Source organism: Mirounga angustirostris, unplaced genomic scaffold, assembly GCF_029215605.1.
Source record: "Mirounga angustirostris isolate CCGP_5_RB_7025 unplaced genomic scaffold, mMirAng1.0.hap1 SCAF_8, whole genome shotgun sequence".
Classification (NCBI taxonomy): Eukaryota; Metazoa; Chordata; class Mammalia; order Carnivora; family Phocidae; genus Mirounga; species Mirounga angustirostris.
Window position 1 is genome coordinate 76,373,202 of NW_026991716.1, and position 20,886 is coordinate 76,394,087.

Below are 20,886 nucleotides of genomic sequence, written 5' to 3' on the forward strand. Positions count from 1 at the left end.
AGCGGGCCGGGCCTCCAGGGGTGCCCACCACAGGTGCGAAGCTTCTGCAGGCTGAACGCACGACCCACCTTTGCCGCTGTTGTCCTAGGGGCTCCTGGGATCAATAAAATGCAAACCCATTTTGGAAGGGTTTTGGAAGTGCAGCTGAATTCATAAGGGCCTTTAGCCATATATTTCCTCCACCCAGAGATATTAAAATGATAACTACAGTCCTCCGATTAGAAAGCAAAGAAGGAAGGAAGATGGGCTGTTGGTGACATAAACCTGTGAATGACACTGCTGGTCCTGTGGGGGGTCAGTGCAGCCCTGACTCCCTCTGCTGGAGTCCTGATCAAATTGTTAAGGCAACTTTTTATCCTTTCCAAGCCTGTCGTTAACCGAAACACACAGGCTTCTAGGTTCAAGTATAACTTCACAAATAGTCCCCTAGTTTCTTGTTGATGGAGTTTGATATGCTCATCCCAGCTCCAGAGGAGTCATCGTGGAGAAAAAAGGAAATACTGTGAGATCAGTCTATGCCTAAAGCCACAGTGACCGTTTGGAGACCTCCCTGGGGTGTGCTTAGGATGAAAGAGGGGCGGTGATGTGGGGTCCCCTCAGTGGCATTATGTGGTCTGAGGGCTGAATGCAAAACACAAGGAGTTCTTTCATCGTCTCCGAAGCAGCCCAACTGCGGAATAACTCCAGTTCGCAACTGAATGGTCCTGTGGCATTTACGAAACATTTTTACATCCGTGGTTCCATTTGGCCCCAAGAACCAGCCCTGGAAGTAGGCACAGCAGATTACTACGTCTCCTTCATGGATGAGGAAGCTGAGGCTCCGAGACATTCAGTTATTTTCCGCAGGACCTGTGGTTTATAAACCGGAAAACTTGGGCTTTTGATCCCAGGGCCTGTGCTTTTCCATTGACTCTAACTCCACCCCCTTCCTGAAATGGCTGGTGTGCAAAATGATTTTATTTATCACACAGTCTTCTTATCTAACATGTTGCCCAAGGCATTTTGAAGACACCTTAGATCTTTTAGTTAATTAGTTCCAGATTTCTCCCCGCTAATTAGGGGAAATGATTCATTTGAATGAAAGAAGGCTTTTTGGCCACAGTAAGAATGAATTTTTTGAATGAGAAGCCACATTTAGAGCTGTTCAACTCTTGAAGAAAAGAATGAATGAATTTAATCTTACCATAAAATAAACAACAGCTTAAGCTGAACTCAGCAGCAGGAAAGGACGTAATAGTTGTGCAAATTAATGTGTGACTGTTTGACTCTTTAGCATGGGACTGTCTTGATGCACAGATTAACTTTGGTTATATAATTCCTTAAAATAAGCCAACAAAAATTCCACTCCCTTTGAATCTGGGGAAAAATAAAAACAAAATAGCTACCCTCACCATGTATTCACTTTTTCAAAGGACTCAGTTCTTTGCTTTAAGGAGAGAGAAAACACTGGGGATCCTTAAAAGTCAGTGAAATGAATGCTTTTGTAGATTTGTGTCCACTTTCTGCCCTCTGTCAGGGTTGGGCTTTTTTTAGGGGCTTCTTTTTTTTGTTTAAGATTTTATTTATTTATTTGGCAGAGAGAGAGCGCGCGCGCACAAGCAGGGGGAGGGGCAGGCCGAGGGAGAAGCAGGCTCCTCACTGGGCCAGGAGCCCGATGTGGGGCTTCATCCCAGGACCCCAGAACCATGACCTGAGCCGAAGGCAGACGCTTGACAGACTGAGCCACCCAGGCGCCCCGCCTTAGGGGTTTCTGAAATCACCTGGAATCTTGCTCTGTACCCTGCTATCCCACCAGGAGAACCTCCAGGACAGCTCCAACGTGAACATAATGACAGGCTTGTAGAGGACCGCCGTCCCTGACTGTTAGTACCAGCTCCTAGAACCATGACTATCCCAGCTGGAGGGGGTGTTGGGGCTCTCCAAGTTAATTTACCTCATTTATGAACAGAAAACAGGTCCAGATGGGTAATTTGGTTTGGGTCATGTTTCCCAAGTGGCTACAGAGTTGTAGGGGGTTCTTATTCTTATTAGCTCCATTTACACACACCTGGTAATTTCCTGTTTTAGTCAGTGCCGAAGATACAGCCAGCCAATCCCGGGTGATGGGGTTTCGGAGGCCACAACTCCTGCTTCTAATTATTCTGTAGAAAAAGCTAAAGAAAGCAGCACAGGTGGTTTTCTCAGCTGGTTCTTCTAGAGTTGAATATTCAGTTTCAGGAGTCGCTGACTTAAGTTTCACCCAACTTTAGAATTTCCACGGCTCACGCTCTGAAACCTATGTTAGAGACGTGTAATCTTTTAGACAACCATGCTTATTTTGCTTAAAAACTGAACTTTACTTTCAGGTCAATTTGAAGGTATTAATTAGTGGTTCCCAGTAATTTTATTGCATTTTATTTACTTTGTTTTATTTTATTTTTAAAGTTTTGATTTATTCATTCATTTAAATAATCGCTACACCCAATGTGGGGCTCAAACTCATGAACTTGAGATCAAGAGTCACATGCTCTGAGGCGCCTGGGTGGCTCCGCCGTTTAGCGTCTGCCTTCGGCTCAGGTCATGATCCCAGGGTCCTGGGATCGAGTCCCACATCGGGCTCCCTGTTCTGCGGGGAGCCTGCTTCTCCCTCTCCCACTCCCCCTGCTTGTGTTCCCTCTCTCGCTGTCTCTCTCTCTCTCTGTCAAAAAATAAATAAAAATCTTTAGAAAAAAAAAAGAGTCACATGCTCTTCGGACTGAGCCACCTAGGTGCCCCCCCTTTTCAAAGAGTGGTCCCCAGTAATTTTAAAAGAAAAAAGAAAAAGAAATGCTATGCTGCCCACCCCCCCATCCCCACCCAGTCATGCAAAGTGCCTTTCAACTCAGTTATCCACAGCCTCAGACAAAAGGGGGTGCAACCTAAGGTGCAAGAGTGGTCCAAGAGAAATGTCCAGGTGAGAACAGAGACATTCCAGTAAATGACCAAATGGCCTTGGATATGGGGATGTTTCCTTCTTAGCATTCAGTGCTACAGTGTTTCCCACCTTAGCTGGACACCAAACTGTGCGTCATGGGAAAGATGGCCTCAAGTAGGAGCTCCCAGGATCTGTTCCATCCTGTGGGTGGTTCTGATTGTCTCATAAATACAGAGTATTTGCTGAGAGCACGGCTGACCCGGCAGTCTCACTGCAAACCTCCAGGAAGACCCAAATGGGAAATCACTGAGATTTTAGGCAAGCTTGCAGCTTCCTTCTCTTATATCTTGTAGACAGCAGGCCAACAAATCTGAATATAGCAACCCTCCCACAAGGAAATAAAGGCTGTGGACGAAGACAATTATCGTAAAGTGAGCTGTTGGGAGGAGGTATGATGACATCTTTTTAGAAAGGCAGATGGCACCATAGTAACAGCTCAGATTCGAGCCGGTTCTATGGATTAAAATCCCACTTATGCCATTTAAACCTGTGTGGCCTCTGGGCCTCAAGCTCTTCATCTGTAAAAATGGGAATGATTACAATAATATTTACCTCTTAGGAAGGTAAATGAGTTAATAACCAAAAAAATACATGACACATGTGAAATATTCCACTGTAGTCTTTCAAGGGAAACCTGTGTGAATTTGTCACAAACACTACCACTTTGCACTTACACAGAGCTTTAAGCTGACAGATACTTTGATAGACATTTAGATCATTCTCTCATATGCTTCTCAAAAAAAAAAACAAACCACCCTGCAAGTTAGGAACTAGTATCTCCATTTTAAATTCTTGGAATTTTCTCCACTGTAAAATGGAGCAATTAATAGCCCATCACGAGTGACTCGTCTCTAAATTGTAAATATGCATTTTAAAACCAAGCCTACTTTCTTCATTTGATGGCAATTGGTAGGTAACAACTTTTTTTTTTTAAGATTTTATTTATTTATTTGAGATAGAGAGAGAATGAGCCAGAGAGCAGGAGCATGGGAGCAGAGGGAGAGGGAGAAGCAGGCTGCCCGCTGAGCAGGGAGCCCAACTCGGGGCTTGATCCCAGGACCCTGGAATCCTGACCTGAGCAGAGGCAGATGCTTAACCAACTGAGCCACCCAGGAGCCCCGGATAACAACTTTTTTTCTAAATTAATGAATTGGTAATGTTTTGCTTTGTCCCACCACCTTCCACAATTCCTCACTCACCCCAGGATTTAATGCACGGCATAGTTCTGGTTGCAACTTTGCCAACTCTGAGCTTTAGCTGAGTATCTTTGGTGCAAATGTTTCTGTGATAAGTCAGGCACATGCTCACACTTACCTGTCCGCTCCTTTATTTATAAGTTTTACATTATTGCTTATACAGTTATTTAAATTATTTATTATAACTATTATAAAAAGCTTTACTTCTCCCAACTGAAAATGAAGGAGAATGGATGAGGAAATCACGGTTTATTCATCCCATGGGATACTACTCAGCAGCGAATAGGGTTGAGCTATAGATACGTGCGACACCACGAAGGAATCTCAAAAACATCTGCTGAGTGAGAAAAGCCAGACACAAAAGACCATATGCCTTATGATTCCATGTATACGAAGTTTTAGAACTGACAACACAAATCTAACGGTGATAGAATCCAGAACACTGGTTGTGGAGTCAGGGGGTAGGTGGACATGAGGGACTGACTGGAAGGAAGGCATTAGAGAATTTTGTGAGGTGTCCAAGATGCTCCATCTCTTGCTAGGAAGGCAGGTTACTGGGTATACACGCTTGTTAAAACTCACCGAGCTGTTCTCGTCGTTGAGATCTATACATTTCGCTGCATGTAAAGTATACCTCAATAAAAGCTGTGGGCTGTGGGTAGTTTATACGGTTATCCAATAATAAATGGTTTATTAAAAGGTGGCTTTTTGAATTAAAATAAAAATTAAACAAACAAAAATAAATAAATAAATAAAAGGTAGCTTTTCCAGAATTACAGATATGACTAGCCATGCCAACCATTTAGATGCCCATATCCGTGTGGACTATTGATTAACATGAAGGAGACAAGAACAGAAGAGTATTGTAGAAAAGGAAAGATGCCTTTGTTTTTGGACATTATGACCTCAAGGTAAGCAGTAACTTGACTCACAGGCACACAAATGGTCCAGATTACTAACCCATTAACTAACACATTGTTATTCACAGTATGTTATTTTTAAATGTAGTCTTGTTTCTTTTATTAAGAAAGAGCCTCCTGAACAATAAGCTCCCGATACTCACCTCACTCTGGCATTATTCTTATTTTTAATACACGTATGTCATATTTGCTTATGGACTCAATGTCTAAAGCTATCCCAACTCAGAAGAAGCTCTCCTCTGTGTCCCCTTTACATCCTTTACACCAGCAGGAGATCTCCAAACAATGTACTACAGTTAACTAAGAGGATGGGGGTGACTCAGGGCAAACCCTTCATTATTCTTGGGAAAACAACCCCAGACTGAGAATCACCTCAGAGGCTTGTTTTGCTCTCTTGCCCCTAGTAATCGAGGCCCCCTTAGAGTGTGAGGAGAACAGCCCCGCACAGCCTCTGGAGAGAGAAGGCACAAAAACAGGGGTGGGGGTGGTGGGTGGGAGCAGGGGCTTGAAGCCTTCACGGTCTATCCCAAGGAGAATTGCCTTGGATTTGCTGACCCCATTTGCTTGTCCCTAAAATTGGCAGAGCTGAGGGAAAGGAAAACTCCTGCCCTTTTTCAAAATAAATGATGGCAGGGACTCAGTACCCAGGTCCTATTTCTGGGCATAGAAACATTCCAAGTCTCTGAGCTCAGTAGTAACAGAAGCTTCTGGCATTAACACAATGCTTTAGAAAGTCCCATGTATCTCTGCCCTGCTTCACACTTGAGATAGTAACAAGAGGTATCTGGGTGAGGGGGAGGGAAAGGGGGCAGCGGCAATCGCTGAACATTTTGTCCTTACTTACGACCTTCCTCTTTTCAGCTGGGGCTTCATGGAAACATGTGGCTGTGTTCTTGGGTGGTATGGCAGGAACTGCTATTTCCTACAGTATATGTTTTTCCTTTTCTTCCAGAATTCCCTGTTTTTAGCTAGGTATATGCCTATTCAGAGTAAATACATTTCCCAGCATTCTTTGCAGCGAGATGTGGCCATGGGACCAAGTTCTAGCCAATGGGGAAGTGTGTGACAGCCTCCTGGAACTTTCACTGAAAGATAGCTTTCCTTGAAAGGATGCTCCATTTTTCCTTCTACCTCCCCTTAAGCATCCTGCTTCTTCAATTGCAGAAATGACTGCTAGGATTCTTACCACCATCTTGGACCATGAGGTCAACGGCCAGAGGGTCTCACTAAAAGCAAATGTATAAACCTGGATAGTATTCAATGACATCAAGCAATTTTTTTTAAAGATTTTATTTGATTTATATGTCAAATAGAGAGAGAGAGAGAGAGCCCAAGCAGGGGGAGCAGCAGGCAGAGGAAGAAGCAGGCTCCCTGCTGAGCAAGGAGCCTGATGTGGGGCTCGATCCCAGGACCCTGGGATCATGACCCGAGCAAAAGGCAGATGCTTAATCGACTGAGCCACCCAGGCGCCCCAAGAGGAGGCAACATCAAGCAATTTTTTCAAAGGAGTTTTCCTGAGGCCAGAGCTATGCTCTAGGAAACTCAGTGAAAAGCATGATTGAGTGAAGAATCCTGAGAGGTGACCCACCTTATCATTCCAAATTCAGAGAAAATACATGAAGTACCATAGTCTGGGCATTCATATGTGTCCCAGTGGGTCAGAGGGCTGAGAGTTTGGAATCTCTGGCTAAAAGGAGAAATCTTAGGTCACATGCTGTCACAAATTCATGTCATTTGATGAATATTAACTAATTTGAATTTTATAACTGGCAGAAGAGAGTATCTGGGTAAGCAATTTTCCTCTAAAAACTAGCTGTCTGCCCTTATGCAAATTATTCAACCTCCCTGGGTCTGTTCTCGCCTCTGAAATGAAGAACGAGTCCTCCTCTTAGAAAGGTGGTCCCCAAGAACACTGACTGGTCCATGACAAAATTTTCATCTGTCCTTGTGATAAAAATGTCTGGGTAAAATGCAAACTGGGTTCTCTTGGAAAGAATTTTATATACTCTGAGATCAGGTCAATGTTAAAATTTTTGTTGTTTTAGAAACGATTGCAATTATAGATGGAAGGGATAGTTTGGGTTGTAGGGCAATTTTCAGTGTTATCTTCCTTCCTCTCCTTTGCCTTCTTCACCTTCCTCCTCCTCATGCCCTTTCCTGCTCCTCTCCTTGTCTACATTGTATGTTCTCTAGACGGGGCCCTGGGCTGAGTACCTTAGACACATGAACTTACTCCTCATATCCACCCAAAGAGGCCAGAATTACCATCTTCTTTTTTTTTTTTTTCCAGATGGAGAAACTAAAGCTCGGAGAGATTAAGTACACTGCTCAATGTCACACAGCTTGCAAAATGCGTTCGCTGAATCTCCAGACTCCTGCCTCCATACGGAACATGAATAAGACATTTCAGTAGCTAACAGGAAATGACATGGTGTAAGTAAAGCACCCGGCACTGTATCTGGCACATAATGGGTACTTAACAAAGAGTAGTTATTCATTCATTCCTTCCATAAATATTTGCTGAGCATCGACCATATGCCAAGCGCTGTTATATACCCTGAGACACAGCAATTAAGAATACAGATGGAAATCCCTGTCCCGTGGAGCTTATATTCTAGGGCTTATTACATGTGTGATTCCATCCTCTGCTTCAGCTTTCACCCACATGCACTCTTTCTGCTCACAGGAGGGATGAAAAAAGGTTGTGGCCAAGTTCCACTCTCTGGCCCTACAAGGGCAGAGCAGGCATCAGGGGAGAAAGGGGGCTATCGTGCTGGTAACTGCCAGCTTCCTACCAGAGGTAGAGCAGTGGTGCTCCCTTAGGGAAGAGGGCAGGTGTTGGGGACAGGGAGAAGGAGGTGAAGGCTGGAAGCCAGAAGACCAGGACCCAGGGCTGGGCGCTTCTTCCAATAGTTTGGGCAAATCTGAAGTCAGTTCAGAAACCCAAAGTTCTGTGGGCGGTTGGTGCCTGTTTCTCCCTCCCACCTCTAACCTCCGTTCCACCTGGGCTACCAGGAAGCCAGGTACCTTCTGGATGGATCCGAGCAGTGCTGATGGGAGAAGACTGAGGCTTCCCTGGGGACCTTTGTGTCTTGGACCCCACAGCTTTCCTGCAGGGAACCATGAAAAGTGAGAGGACGTGGGGGCAGAAGTCCTGTTCCTGTCCTGGCCCTGTAACTTGCTGTCTTTCCCTCTTTTATCTCCTCTCTGAACCCTACTTCATGGGGTTCTTGGAAGGATTAAAAGACTGGGCACTTGCTCATAGTAGGTTAAGTATTCTTTGTTGGGCTGGTTGGTTTATCCAAAAGCAGGATGAAAAAGTTGTTGGGAAAAGAGGAAGGGTGAGCTTCTCTTCCTTCCTCACTGTCCCCCCATTCTGGCTGGGTCCATTGCCTTGTTCCCATGCCCTCTACTCATTCCTATTCTCCCATCTCCCACCCCTGGAGTAGTTCCTGAAGCACCCCCAGAACACCCACTGGGTCCCAGGGAACACAGTTTGCGAACCATTAAACCAAGCCAAGACAATACTCCTCCAAAGAAATTTATTTCAGATTTTAGTATCAGCCTTCAAAAAAGAGAGTGTTATTTAAAAGATGGAGAGTGAAAGATGACTTCAACCATACCTCCATTTTGACCAGTCTGTACTTTCTAATTGATTAAGTTCTTTCCAGCTTATTTCTTAACTCAGGCGAGAGACCCAGCGAGCAAAGCATCCCCAGATGGGAACCAAAACTACCCCCTGAAGCAATAAGGACCACCTGAGCCAGCAAGACCCCACATGACTGACCCCAAGACAAGGATCAGTGTGACCTTCATGGCCCCCCTGCGTGTACCCACCCACCTTTGTCCCCCTGGAAGTATTTTCAGCAATTTGGAGACCGTCTGAGACACTAGTCGGCTGTCTTCCTGCTGTCGGCCTCACGGAAATAATTCCTTTCTTGTTTCACTACCACTCATTTCTCTGCCTTTGGATGTTGTCAGCGACAAGTGGCCGAACCTGGTCTGTGTGGGATCCCCAGAGCCAGGTGCTCTTGTACCCCTATGCCCCAGCTACAAGAGTAAGGACTATAATAAAATGAGAAACTCTGATGGTGGCGGGGCTCAGGCACTGAGATTTTTTTTTTTTTTTAATTCCCCAGTTGACCACCGCTTGGCCAGAGCTAGGAAAACATGGATTAAGGAAGATAATCACAATGTAAAGGAAATTTCTTAATGCTCAAATGCATAAAATGCATCAAATGATTTGGGAGCACCAGTGAGGTAGTAATCAATTCTGCTTTGGAAACAAAGAGGATGTCAGGAAATCAACAGAGCGGAGGTGACATTTAAGCTCAACTTTAAACGATGAGCAGGGGTCTCTAGGGCCTTGCCGTTTGAAGCGTGGCCTGCAGACCAGCAGCGCAAACATCTGCCAGGTGCTTGTTAGGAATGCACAATTCTGAGTCGCTTCCCACATCTACTGAATCACAGTGTGCGTGTTAATAAGACCCCCGGGTTATTCATCTGCACAGCAGAGTTTGAGAGGCCTTGGGCTAAATGGACAAAGTGGAGAAGAGCATTGCCACCATAAACCTGGCCAGTTTAGATTAAACAGTGGTTTATTACAACCGAGGTTTATTTTTCACTTTCTCTTTTAAAATAAATCCCAAACCTAATGTTCTCAATGGCTGACCCAAATGTCATTTCGTAATGACATCTGAAGGTTTGAGGGTGAGGGTTGAGTGCTTTATCCAATCTGCTAATGGGGCATGTTTTTATACTACAGGTACAGATGCTCAGCCGTGGCTCTGGGGGTTGGACAGCTTGGGACATAGGGACCTCCTGGCATGGGATTTAGGTCTCTGTGCAGACAGGCCACCCTCAGCCTTCCTTGTGGGCACCATTTTGACTCGTGTCACGTTTTGTGGTGGTTGGTGTGGGGGTGTCAGTGGGAGTGTCAGCTGCTTCCAATCCAGTGTTAATCCCACAACCACAGCGTTCTGCTCTTTTACAATGAAAGGAAAGGGGGAAGAAGTCTCCAAGTGTGGTGGTGGGGATATGAATCCTGCTGGTCTGTACCTTTTAAACAGGACACACAATACCCCAAATATAGCCTACTGACTATTTCAAGATTAAGGAATTTGAGAAACAGTTTGTGCAGAAAGGACTTTCCACCATCCCCTGAAGCAGGTCATAACCTTTATGAGACAGGTGCCTTCTCCACGCCCAGAGGAAAGAAGCACCCTTATCTCCAAAGATGAAGGGACACAGAGAGGAATCTGAAGAAAAAGTCCTTGTTAAGCCCCCCACACACCCCAACTTACTACACTTACCTCATACCCTTTGTCCTATGACATCTTCCCATGACTCTTCACTCATCATCAAGTCCAGCACAAAAACACTCAGGTCTAACCATTTCTTTGGATCATCATGTCTTTACAAAGTTCGGTGTCACATGAAACTTGTATTAGATAAATATGTATACATTCCTCCTGTTAATCTGTCTTCTTCAGTTTCATTTTCAGACTCAGCCGGAACTCTAAGAGGGTCAAGGAAAACTTTTTCCTTCCCTACAACAGCACAGGTGGTGGAAACCTATAATGCTTTGTTCTGGCCGCCCTGAATAGCTGCGTGTCTCATAGGCCAGCTTCCTGGCCTCAAGAGCTAGCCGCGTGTCCTGGTGGACTCCCAGTTTCTACCTGGATGTAGGGATGACTCCATGCCCACATGTTTCAGCACAACCCAGACCAATTTGGGTTTTCTTTCTACTCTTTCCAACCCCATCTCTGTCCATCTAAGTAAGGGAATAAATTGTCTTTTTCCTGAAAATACTATGGGAAATAATTGTTTCACATGAAGTCCACCAACTTAGATGTGTTGAATACAGTTATGGAAGGCACACTTTAGTGGGTATGTAGTAGGGGCAATCCTTCCCACCTCAGCGGGCTTTACAGGAGAATCGAGTTGGGAACCATATATCCCAACCTCACCATGGTGTCAAGCACAGAGAAAATGCACTCAGTACTTGGCCCTTTATACAACGAGATTGCTTTAACATCTGCTCTATCTTTTGTGATAGAGGCAGTAGCCACGCTATCTCCTGGTGGTGCCCACCCCACGCATATGGGGACAGAGGATGGCACAAGTCCTCAGTACTGTAGCTTGTCCACAGACCTGGTGACCAGGTTATAAACACTGTTTTCAGACCAGTCCCCTAAATTCCAATAGAGTAGTTTGGGGAACCAACCACTGAGACCACAACCCTCATCCAGTCACCATGTTATTTTTAAATCCTTCAAGAAAACAAGTCTAATATATTCTTTCCAGGGGCGCCTGGATGGCTCAGATGGTTAAGCATCTGCCTTCGGCTCAGGTCATGATCCCAGGGCTCTGGGATCGAGCCCCACATCAGGCTCCTGGCTCAGCAGGGAGCCTGCTTCTGCCTCTCTCCCTGCTCATGCTCTCTCTCTCTCTCTCTCTCTCTCTGTGTCTCAAGTGAATAAATAAAATCTTTTAAAAAAATAAAATATTCTTTCCACAATAAATAGTAGTAACCCTCAGAGCGTGTTCCCTTCTACCTACCGAAATCACTTGCAGTTAAGAAAAGTGTCCCTCTTCTTTAATATCTACCTGTGTGCTTGATCCCACTGAGCTTCTGGCCTCCATCTTGCCATATCTGTTCACAGCCTTTACGCTTCTCAATTGTTATGGTTATTATTGCCCCCAGCCGTACCCTCCTCCATTTGAGAGTCACCCTTCTTCCAGTTTCCATGACACAACGGTCTTCTGGTTCTCCTACTTCTCTGATCAGTCCCTCTCTCCCCACCTAACCATATACTCCTAAGCTTTTGTCTGCAGACCTTCTCACTCCTGCTTTGCTCCTGGAGTTCCATCCACTTGGATAGCTTCGTTGAGCACATCTAAGAAGGCAGTCCCAAATCCTTACCTCCCTTCAGCCCCAGACCAACATCTATAACTTTCATTCACATCTCCACTTGTCTGCAAGGCCCAAACTCCTCACCCTCCTCACAGAACAGCTCTTTCCCCTGGCTTCCCAGTCTGTTATGTCAGCACATGGGCTGTGGCTCTCACACATAACTGAACCTGACATGAACCATCTCCACTATTATTACCATTCTTTTTCTGTCTCGTTGGTTTCCTTAAACTATGCAGCTTTCCATTTTTTTGAATTCTTGGTTCTCCCTTCTGCAGATGTTTACAAAGAGATGGAACCAAAATCAATGTCTTTGAAGAGTTCTAACTTTTTTTTATAAATTTTTTTAAATTTTTATTTATTTGACAGAGAGAGACACAGCGAGAGAGGGAACACAAGCAGGGGGAGTGGGAGAGGGAGAAGCAGGCCTCCCGCAGAGCAGGGAGCCCGACTGGGGGCTCGATCCCAGGACTCTGGGATCATGACCTGAGCCGAAGGCAGACGCTTAACGACTGAGCCACCCAGGCTCCCTGAGTTCTAACTTTTTTAAAGATTTTATTTATTTATTTGTCAGAGAGAGAGAGCACAAGCAGGGGGAGCAGCAGGCCAAGGTAGAGGGAGAAGCAGGCTCCCCACTGAGCAGGGAGCCTGATGCAGGACTTGATCCCAGCACTCTAGGATCATGACCTGAGCCAAAGGCAGATCTTTAACCGACTGAGCCATCCAGGAGTTCCAAGTTCTATCTTTCTAAACTTACACATAACACAGAGCTCTCATCATCTTCAACATGTGTGGCCCAAACCGGACCAGACAAATTTCTTCCCTGGGTTTATTCTTTTTTTTTTTTTTTCTTTTTTAAAAGATTTATTTAAGAGAGGGGGGCAGGGAGAGAGGGAAACCATCTCAAGCAGACTCCGTGCTGAGCACAAAACCCAAGCAGGGCTCAATCTCACAACCCTGAGATCACAACCTGAGCTGAAACCAAGAGTTGGACGCTCAACCAACTTCATCACCCAGGCACCCCGTCTTCCCGAGGTTTATTCTAAGTGGAATGAAACTAAAAGAACCATTGATCCCAGGGTCATGGAACTAGGAGGATGAGAACCTGAGACTTTTGTACATTTGGTAGGGTATCTGCCCACTGTCTCCTGAATACACCTCAGCTTTTCTTCTTCCATGTTACCATCCCCTCCCCACCTTTTCCACTAGTTGAGATTATATCTATCCATTGCTCAAAATTGACCACAAATAGCATCTATTCCTCAAATCCTATGATCTCTTCCTCTTTTGAAACACGCCCACTGCAATGTAAGCTTCTTAATCATTGAATGGTGTTTCCCATGTCTTTCTTTTTTTTTTTTTAAGATTTTATTTATTTATTTAAGATCGAGAGAGCACAAGCAGGGGGAGGAGCAGAGGGAGAGGGAGAAGCAGGCTCCCCAGTGAGCAGGGAGACTGACATGGGGCTCGATCCCAGGACCCCAATATCATGACGTGAGCCAAAGGCAGACGCTTAACCAACTGAGCCACCCAGGCGCCCCTCCCATTTATTTCTTTATCTGCCATCACCCCATCCCTGACCCAGGCACAAGACCCCAAAGACAAGAGCCTAGTAACTGTTGGCTCCATGGTGTCAAAGAAGTATGTCCAATCACCAGCTTTTGTATAATACCTATTTCTTTTATTCTAACATGCATAATCTTTCACAGTTTAACATTGGTGAAATCAGAATTCATCTTATAATCACTGGCATGCTATAATTTACTTAGTAGCATTTTTTCTTAGTGGTACATAAAATATGGGTGCATCTTACACAGATGGTACCTTAGATTCAGTGAAATAAAGTATCATTCAAGGCTCCCTGCTAACAGTTATGTTTACTCCTGTCTTCCTGCCTCTAGGGTGAATCATTCCATGTTCTCAACATTTCCTTAGTTCCTGTTTTCTACTCCTACTATTGTCTCCTCTTTACCTCCTTTAATCTTCTCCTCTTCTCAAGTAGAGTCAGACTATTTTACACTGCAATAAGATAGTGCTAAATACAGTGATGTCACTGCATCATGGTCCCACGTGATAAAATGCTGTTTACGATCCTGGGTATGTTTGCTATACAATTAACTCCAGTTAATTGTATAAGCTAGTTAAAATACATCTTTACTTTTTTTTTAAGTGTGAACAGGCCACCATATTATATGAGCCTCAATTTATGAAGACAATATAGTCGGAAGCAGAGTAGTGTTGAAATTAAGTAAGACAACTATAGCAATACAATATATTTAATGACAACATAATTATTCTTTGAGCAGCATTGTGGCCTGGGAAAGTCTATAGAGAGTAAAAATTTCTAAACAAGTCCAGATGCCCTGTACGCATCCAATAATCCTTGTTTACATAGTTTCATTCTTCATCTGTCCACAAGGCTGGGAAATCCAGCGGTTTGGGGTCAGACAACTCCGTGGAGGGGAAGCTGTCCTCATTGGCACTGGCGTGGGGGAACCTGCCATGACCCCTAATGTTGTAGAAAGTGCTAGTCTTTCACCTCCTCTTCCCGTGGCCTAAGATCCAGTCAAAATGGGGATGACTTATCCCACAAACCCTATTCTCTGCAGCCCCAAACTTTCCTGCCTTTCTAATGTCTTTGCTCAGGCCGACCGTTTCATCTACAACAACACTATCTAATTAGGACTTTCTGTGATTGTGGAAATATTCTATAGGTCTGCATTATCCGATACAATAGCCACTAGCCACACGTGGCTATCGAACAGAGCACTTGAAATGTGGCTAGTGCAGTGGCAAGAACTGCACTTTCAATTTTATTTTACTTAATTTTAAATAGATACATGGCTAGTGGCTACCATATTGGACAGCACAGATCTAGCATGTATTTTTCTTTTTTCTTTTTTCTTTTTTTTTAGAAAGGTGAGGAGAGAGAGCAGGGGTGGGGGATGAGGAGTGGGGGGAGAGGCAGAGGCTAAGGGAGAGAAAGACTCTCAAGCAGACTCCCCGCTGAGCAGGGCTCCATCTCACGACCCCGAGATCATGACCTGAGCTGAAATGAAGAGTCAGATAGCATGTACTTTTCTACATGTGCATCTAGCATGTACATCTTCTCCAAATCTCCAATCTGCAAGGACTGGAGATCAGGGATGGGGTGATGGCAGATAAAGAAATAAATGGGAGGGGCGCCTGGGTGGCTCAGTCGGTTAAGCGTCTGCCTTCGGCTCAGGTCATGATCTTGGGGTCCTGGGATCGAGCCCCATGTCAAATCCCTGCCCTGATCACACCCGCTCTGGACTGGTGGGCTGCAGGCCCCAGTTCAGATCAGGGCTGGTAGCCAGGGGCCGTTTTCTCCATGAGATTCAGTCTTCCCAGTGGAAATCACTCTTTCCTTCCTCAGAATTCCCATTACACTTTGAACCACTACTGTAGCACTTAACACCTTTTACCTTGGAGATATTTGCATACCTTGTCCTCTACCAGTCCCCTCTCAGACAGCTGGCACTATCTCTTATTCTTAATCTGGACATCCTAGTGCAGGGATGCTTTAAAATGTTAGTTGCATGAATCTATAACAGCAGTACAGCAATCAACATTAACAATAAACCATTGGCAAAGATTGCTGTGCAATAAACGATCAACTTTGACAAAAGAAAAGGTTTGGGCCTTGGCCTCAGCTCCTGGGAGATCATTTCTAAGCCCTTATAGGAGGCTCTAATAGGAGGGTGCTTGTTTGCCTGGAAGCCTTGGGCCATACCAGATAGTCTATACTAACGATGTGATTTATGATGGAGGCCTTAGGCTAAGAGTTGTCAGCTCAACCTCTGGAAAGGCTAGAAACTAAGGTCAGCCAGGCAAGCAGTTAGCTGTATAAACATGGCCGACCCCTAGTAAAAACTCTGCACACCTTGATGGACTTGGCTAAGTTTCCCTGGTTGGCAATACTTGGTGCATATTGTCACACTCACTGCTGGAAGAAAGAAGCACTAACTGTGCAGTTCTACTGCGAGAGAACAGTTGGAAGTTCTATACCTGGTTTCTCCTGCATCCTGCTGTAAATGCTGCTTTCCTTTGCTGATTTTAATCTGTATCCTTTTGCCACATTAAACCATAACTGTGAGTATAATGGTTTTTCTATGTTCTGGGAGTCCTCTTAGCTAATTATTAAACCTGAGAGTGGTCTTGGGAACCTCCCAAACTTGCAGTTGCCCAAGATAACCCATGTCATATTGTTGCCGAGAGCCTGTCCTGTTGAGAGTATATCTCCTCAAATCCCTGCCCTGATCACACCCCCTCTGGACTGGTGGGCTGCAGGCCCCAGTTCAGATCAGGGCTGGTAGCCAGGGATGGGAGTCTGGTCCTCCACATGGGCAATGGAGTGGTGGCAAGGGTGTGTCTGGGACGAGGACCACTCCTGGGAGTAGGTATGGGAACAGAGGAAATGGGTGGGGGACTGCCGAGAGGAAGGAGTGGAAAAGCTGGGATGGAGAGGGCAACTGGGTGGCAGTTGTGGTGAGGGGTGGAGAGGATCAGGGATCCACAGGCCCCTGACTTGAAACTTCAGGAGGCTCTGGTACCCACCTGGCTCTAATCCTCAGGAACTAAAAAATCCCTGCCCCTGGGAGGCAGGAGCTGTGGAGGAGACTCCACAGGCCAGAGCTCACCTGACTTAAGGCAGGGTTATCCTGTCTTTAGCTGTACCATTTGTACACTCGTGACCAAAGGACCAGACGCCCAGATCCTGGGCAGGAGGGTGGAAGGGGCAGTAGGTAGAGGGAGAGAGCAGAACAACTTCTTTTATTAAGCAAGAAATCTGAGCTGGGCGTTCCTTCTCTATCCCAGAACAGCCCTCTGATTCCAAGTGCTGTAATGTAAAGAGAAGGTCCCCTTCTCAAAATCGTGTTCTTTATATTTCTATAAATACTACCAATTAGAGGTTCACTTGAGTTAACCAGCAACCCATAACCTAAATTAGGGTTAAGAGAAATGGTCATTCACGACTCACTGCAGATTCAATTAATCAGATTGCTTTTCTAATCTGAGCTTAGCTACATTAGAGGAAAGTCATTACCTTGTGGAAGGGAGAAATCATTTGAGGGTGCAGGGCATATCTGGCTAGGTAGAGTTCCAGGGGTGGGGGCAGGGCCCGGACACAGGGACTATTAAGGACACCTGTCTGCTGGGAGAGAAGCCCAGAAAGCGAGGTAGGATGGAATATGGAACACATTTCCACAGCAGACCCATGGCTCCTTCCTCGCCAAGACCAAGTTCTGTTATCACCAATTCTCAAGTCCTTGTTCCTCTCCCCACCACTAGACTTGTCTTGCATGGAGATTCCAGGAGAACGGTATTAAGCTGGTTTCATGAGGGTCTCATAGGAGACTGGAAGTGCTTTTCCAGACAGACCTAGGAGTAAAAGCACCAGCAAACAGAATGGATCTGTGGGGTCAGTGGGGGTTGAGGAAGGGCAGAAGTACCCTCTGCCATACATAGAATGAGTCCAGGCTTAGAGAAGTTCTCTAAGAAAAGAGACTTCTATTTGTTCATTTCCACAGGACCTGGCACAGGGTCGGTACTCAATATTTAATGAATGGTTGAATGGACTGCAAAATCAGGAGAGTTGCCAGACTCACCCAGGTCTCGTTTCCTATCTGGGATCTGAGCTTTTTTTCCTTCCTAGGTAGGCACTTAATCTAGTTGTATGGGTTTACAGATTTTTTTTATTCCTATTTTGAATCTTATTTCCCATCTCCTATCCAGAAAGCCCCTAAGCTTGCCTTTTATTCTTTCCTGTCCCCTCACAACTGAATCCTAGGCTTCATTAGGGTCTCAGACTATCTAGGAGGCATTTGAGTCATTTTTTATAGGAGGGGGCTCTTGTGAACCTTTTTACACACAAGAACAGAAGAGGTCCGAAAGAGGTATGAAGTAGGATACAGAACACAGCATTAATGAGGAGCAAACCCATGTGGTCAGGGGAAGGGCAGCTGGAGGGCCCCCTCTGGGAGGGAGCACTGCCATGGTGGCCTAGGAGCTACCGCTCCATCTGGTGAGGGGAGCATGTTCAGCAGTTCCATGTGCAGATGGCTGGCCAGGCCCCATAGATATCTATGTCCTTTCCCAGGCACAGCCTCGGGGCCCCTAGGAAAACACTGACCAATAAATTAAGTTGAAAAATATGTAAGAGGCAGGAAATATCAACCTGGAGTATTTGTCAATGGCGTGGGTGTTCTGGAAGATGCGAAGACCCATGTGGCCCTTCAGAAGCCCCTTCTTCCTGGAGGAGTTGGATTCATTGCTCAGAGCCAGGTGGACCACTATTTTGTCTTGTCTTTCTTCTTCTGTCAGAAAATGGCTTCTTGGGTACCCGGCCAGGCTGTTGGCCTCAGACTCACTGTAGCTTCCATCCAGCGTCATGGTTCTCGAGTGAAGCATTCCACACATGCACGGGAACTGCGGGCAGCAAACACAAGGAAGGTATCAGGCATGTTTAGGCCTTGTGGAGGGGCAGAGGTGGTGGCCTGGGCCCAGAGCAAAGCCCCATGGCAACTCAGAGCCACAGAAAGGCAGAACTAGAAGGACCTCCAGAGATCACTCAGTCCAACGACTCTCTACATATTAGAAGTCTCTGCATATTAGAATCACCCAGGGAGCTCTTTAAAATGGCCACATCCAGGCTTCACTCTCAACTAATTAATTTGAAACTATCATATGATCTCATTTATATGTGGAATTTAAGAAACAAAACATAGGATCATAGGGGAAGAGAGGAAAAAATAAAACAAGACAAAACCAGAGAGGGAGACAAACCATAAGAGACTCTTAATCATAGGAAACAAACTGAGGGTTGCTGGAGGGGAGGGGAGCTGGGAGGGATGGGGTAACTAGGTGATGGACATTAAGGAGGGCATGTGATATAATGAGCACTGGGTGTTATATAAGACTGCTGAATCAATGACCTGTACCTCTGAAACCAAAATACATTATATGTTAACTAACTGAATTTAAATTTTAAAAAGATGGAAAAAAAAAACATAATAAATTTGAAGATCCCTAGGTGATTCTACAATGCAGTGAAGGTCCAGAATCACTGATTTAGTCTAAACGTCCCCATTTGCAGAGGCAAAAACTAAGACCCAGTGAGGCTATACAATTCTCCTGAGATTACACAGCTAGTGTCAGAGTCAGGACTTTAAATGCACACATTCTGGGGGTACCTGGGTGGCTCAGTCAGTTAAGCCTCTGACTCTAGACTTTGGCTCAGGTCATGATCTCAGAGTCATGGGATTGAACCCTGCTTCGGGCTCTGCGCTCAGCTCGGAGTCTGCTTGAGATCCTCTCTCTACCTCTCCCTCTGCTTCTCCCCCTGCGCTCTCTCTCTCTCTCTCAAATAAATAAAATCTTTTAAAAATATATTTAAAAAAATAATAAACCCATACATTCTGATTCCAGTCGTGGGTCTCCACGTCTTTGTGCATGAATCAAAAGATGATTAGTTAGGAGAGTGTCCTATTCTAAAGAGTTACATTTAAGCATAAAAGGTCACGGTGCCTGCAGTGCATTTTTAAATGGTTCAACTGCACGGACAAAAGTACATTTATATGGAGAAAGAGCTCACACAAAAATGGCAAAACATTAACAACGTTGGGTGTAGGTACAGAGTCTATGGATGAACATTATTCTATTTTTCAACAGTTTCTGCAAGTATGAAAATGTTGATAAGAAATTATAAGTTGGAAGGAAGGAAATAGTTTCACTTCTCCCTACAATTTGAGTCAGCAAAGAGTGGGCTACCAGCTGGCACTGGCTAACAATTCATGGGCCCATACTTGTCAGGTGAAGGCTTGCTGTTTTTCCAACAGCTCTATACAGGAAAGTTCACTGGGTTATAAATCAAAAATGTTTAAATATAATCCAAAAGCACTTGACAATGACCAATGTGCAGATTATTGAAAATTTGAATGAATACTTAAATGCTAAAGTAAAAAAGGTTTGAATAGAATTTTAAAAATAAATTCTTAAACAATCTAGCCTATTTGGAGACAGTGTAGAAATATTTAGAAAATATGTAGAATGTTTAGAATATATTTTAAAATATATATATTTAATATAATATATTTAGGTATAATGTGGTCATTGAAAGACTATTTTTGAAAAGGCAACACATCCTCTTTTCCTAAAATTTAAAGCTCCCTTATATTAAGCCACCTAGATGTGCATAAATGTGGGATTTTCATATCCCCTGATCTTTATACCTTCTAGCTGAACACCCATTTTGATAAGTGCAATGATGACCAATGATTTGGTAACAAGTTGGCATTTTATTTCCTACTGTGATTAATAAGAGTCTGAATATGAATGAAGTGGACTTTCCCTCCCTGTGTCAAAGGCCCACGCACATTGCCTGAATTCCCCCATTTGTATCCTATCTCGTAACTAACGTAGGTTGGTATAGGATAGTGCAGTACCGTGCAGAATGCGTAGTTATTTCCAATGAATCTAAAGGCTAAAGTTGTATGTGACTGAATTTTTAATTGGTCAGAGCACAGATAAACACAGGAGTTTTTAATTCTAGAACTCTCCCCTTGTCCAGTCAAAGGACCTGGAGGCACCTTCCCTAAACATGTCCAGTAGTAATAGTGATACTTTATGTCTGTCCAGAACCCCGCAGTTTCAAAACAACTTTTGCATGCATTACGTCGCGTAATCCTTACAACGACCCTGGGACGAAGGCGAGGTGAGGACTGCGCTCTACCTTTCTTAGAGATGAGGAAACAGAGGCCCAGCCTCGGCGGCAGAGTTGGACCTAAGACCCCCCAAGTCTCCCTGTTCCTAGTCTTGGTCCAAAGACTTTCTTTCTGGGATCCTCGATGGAAGAAGCTAGAACCTATTCTAAAACAGACCCTC

The 20,886-nt window shown here is 44.7% G+C and overlaps 1 protein-coding gene and 1 long non-coding RNA gene across 2 annotated transcripts in view; one reads left to right on the top strand and one right to left on the bottom strand.

The window, feature by feature from the left end:
- Positions 1-470: 470 nt before the first annotated feature.
- Positions 471-20,874, top strand: LOC135365582 (uncharacterized). The gene is made up of 5 exons (XR_010413695.1): positions 471-1,862; positions 4,921-5,060; positions 7,360-7,502; positions 8,741-9,094; positions 20,641-20,874. It is a non-coding gene; the product is annotated as an uncharacterized LOC135365582 (long non-coding RNA).
- The window catches only part of GABRR2 (gamma-aminobutyric acid type A receptor subunit rho2), a 45,992-nt gene continuing 42,334 nt past the window's right edge, over positions 17,229-20,886 (bottom strand). The window contains exon 9 of the mRNA XM_045866039.2: positions 17,229-18,432. Coding sequence (XP_045721995.1) covers positions 18,121-18,432 — 312 coding nt within the window. The 3' untranslated portion in view covers positions 17,229-18,120. The remainder of the gene's footprint in view (positions 18,433-20,886) is intronic.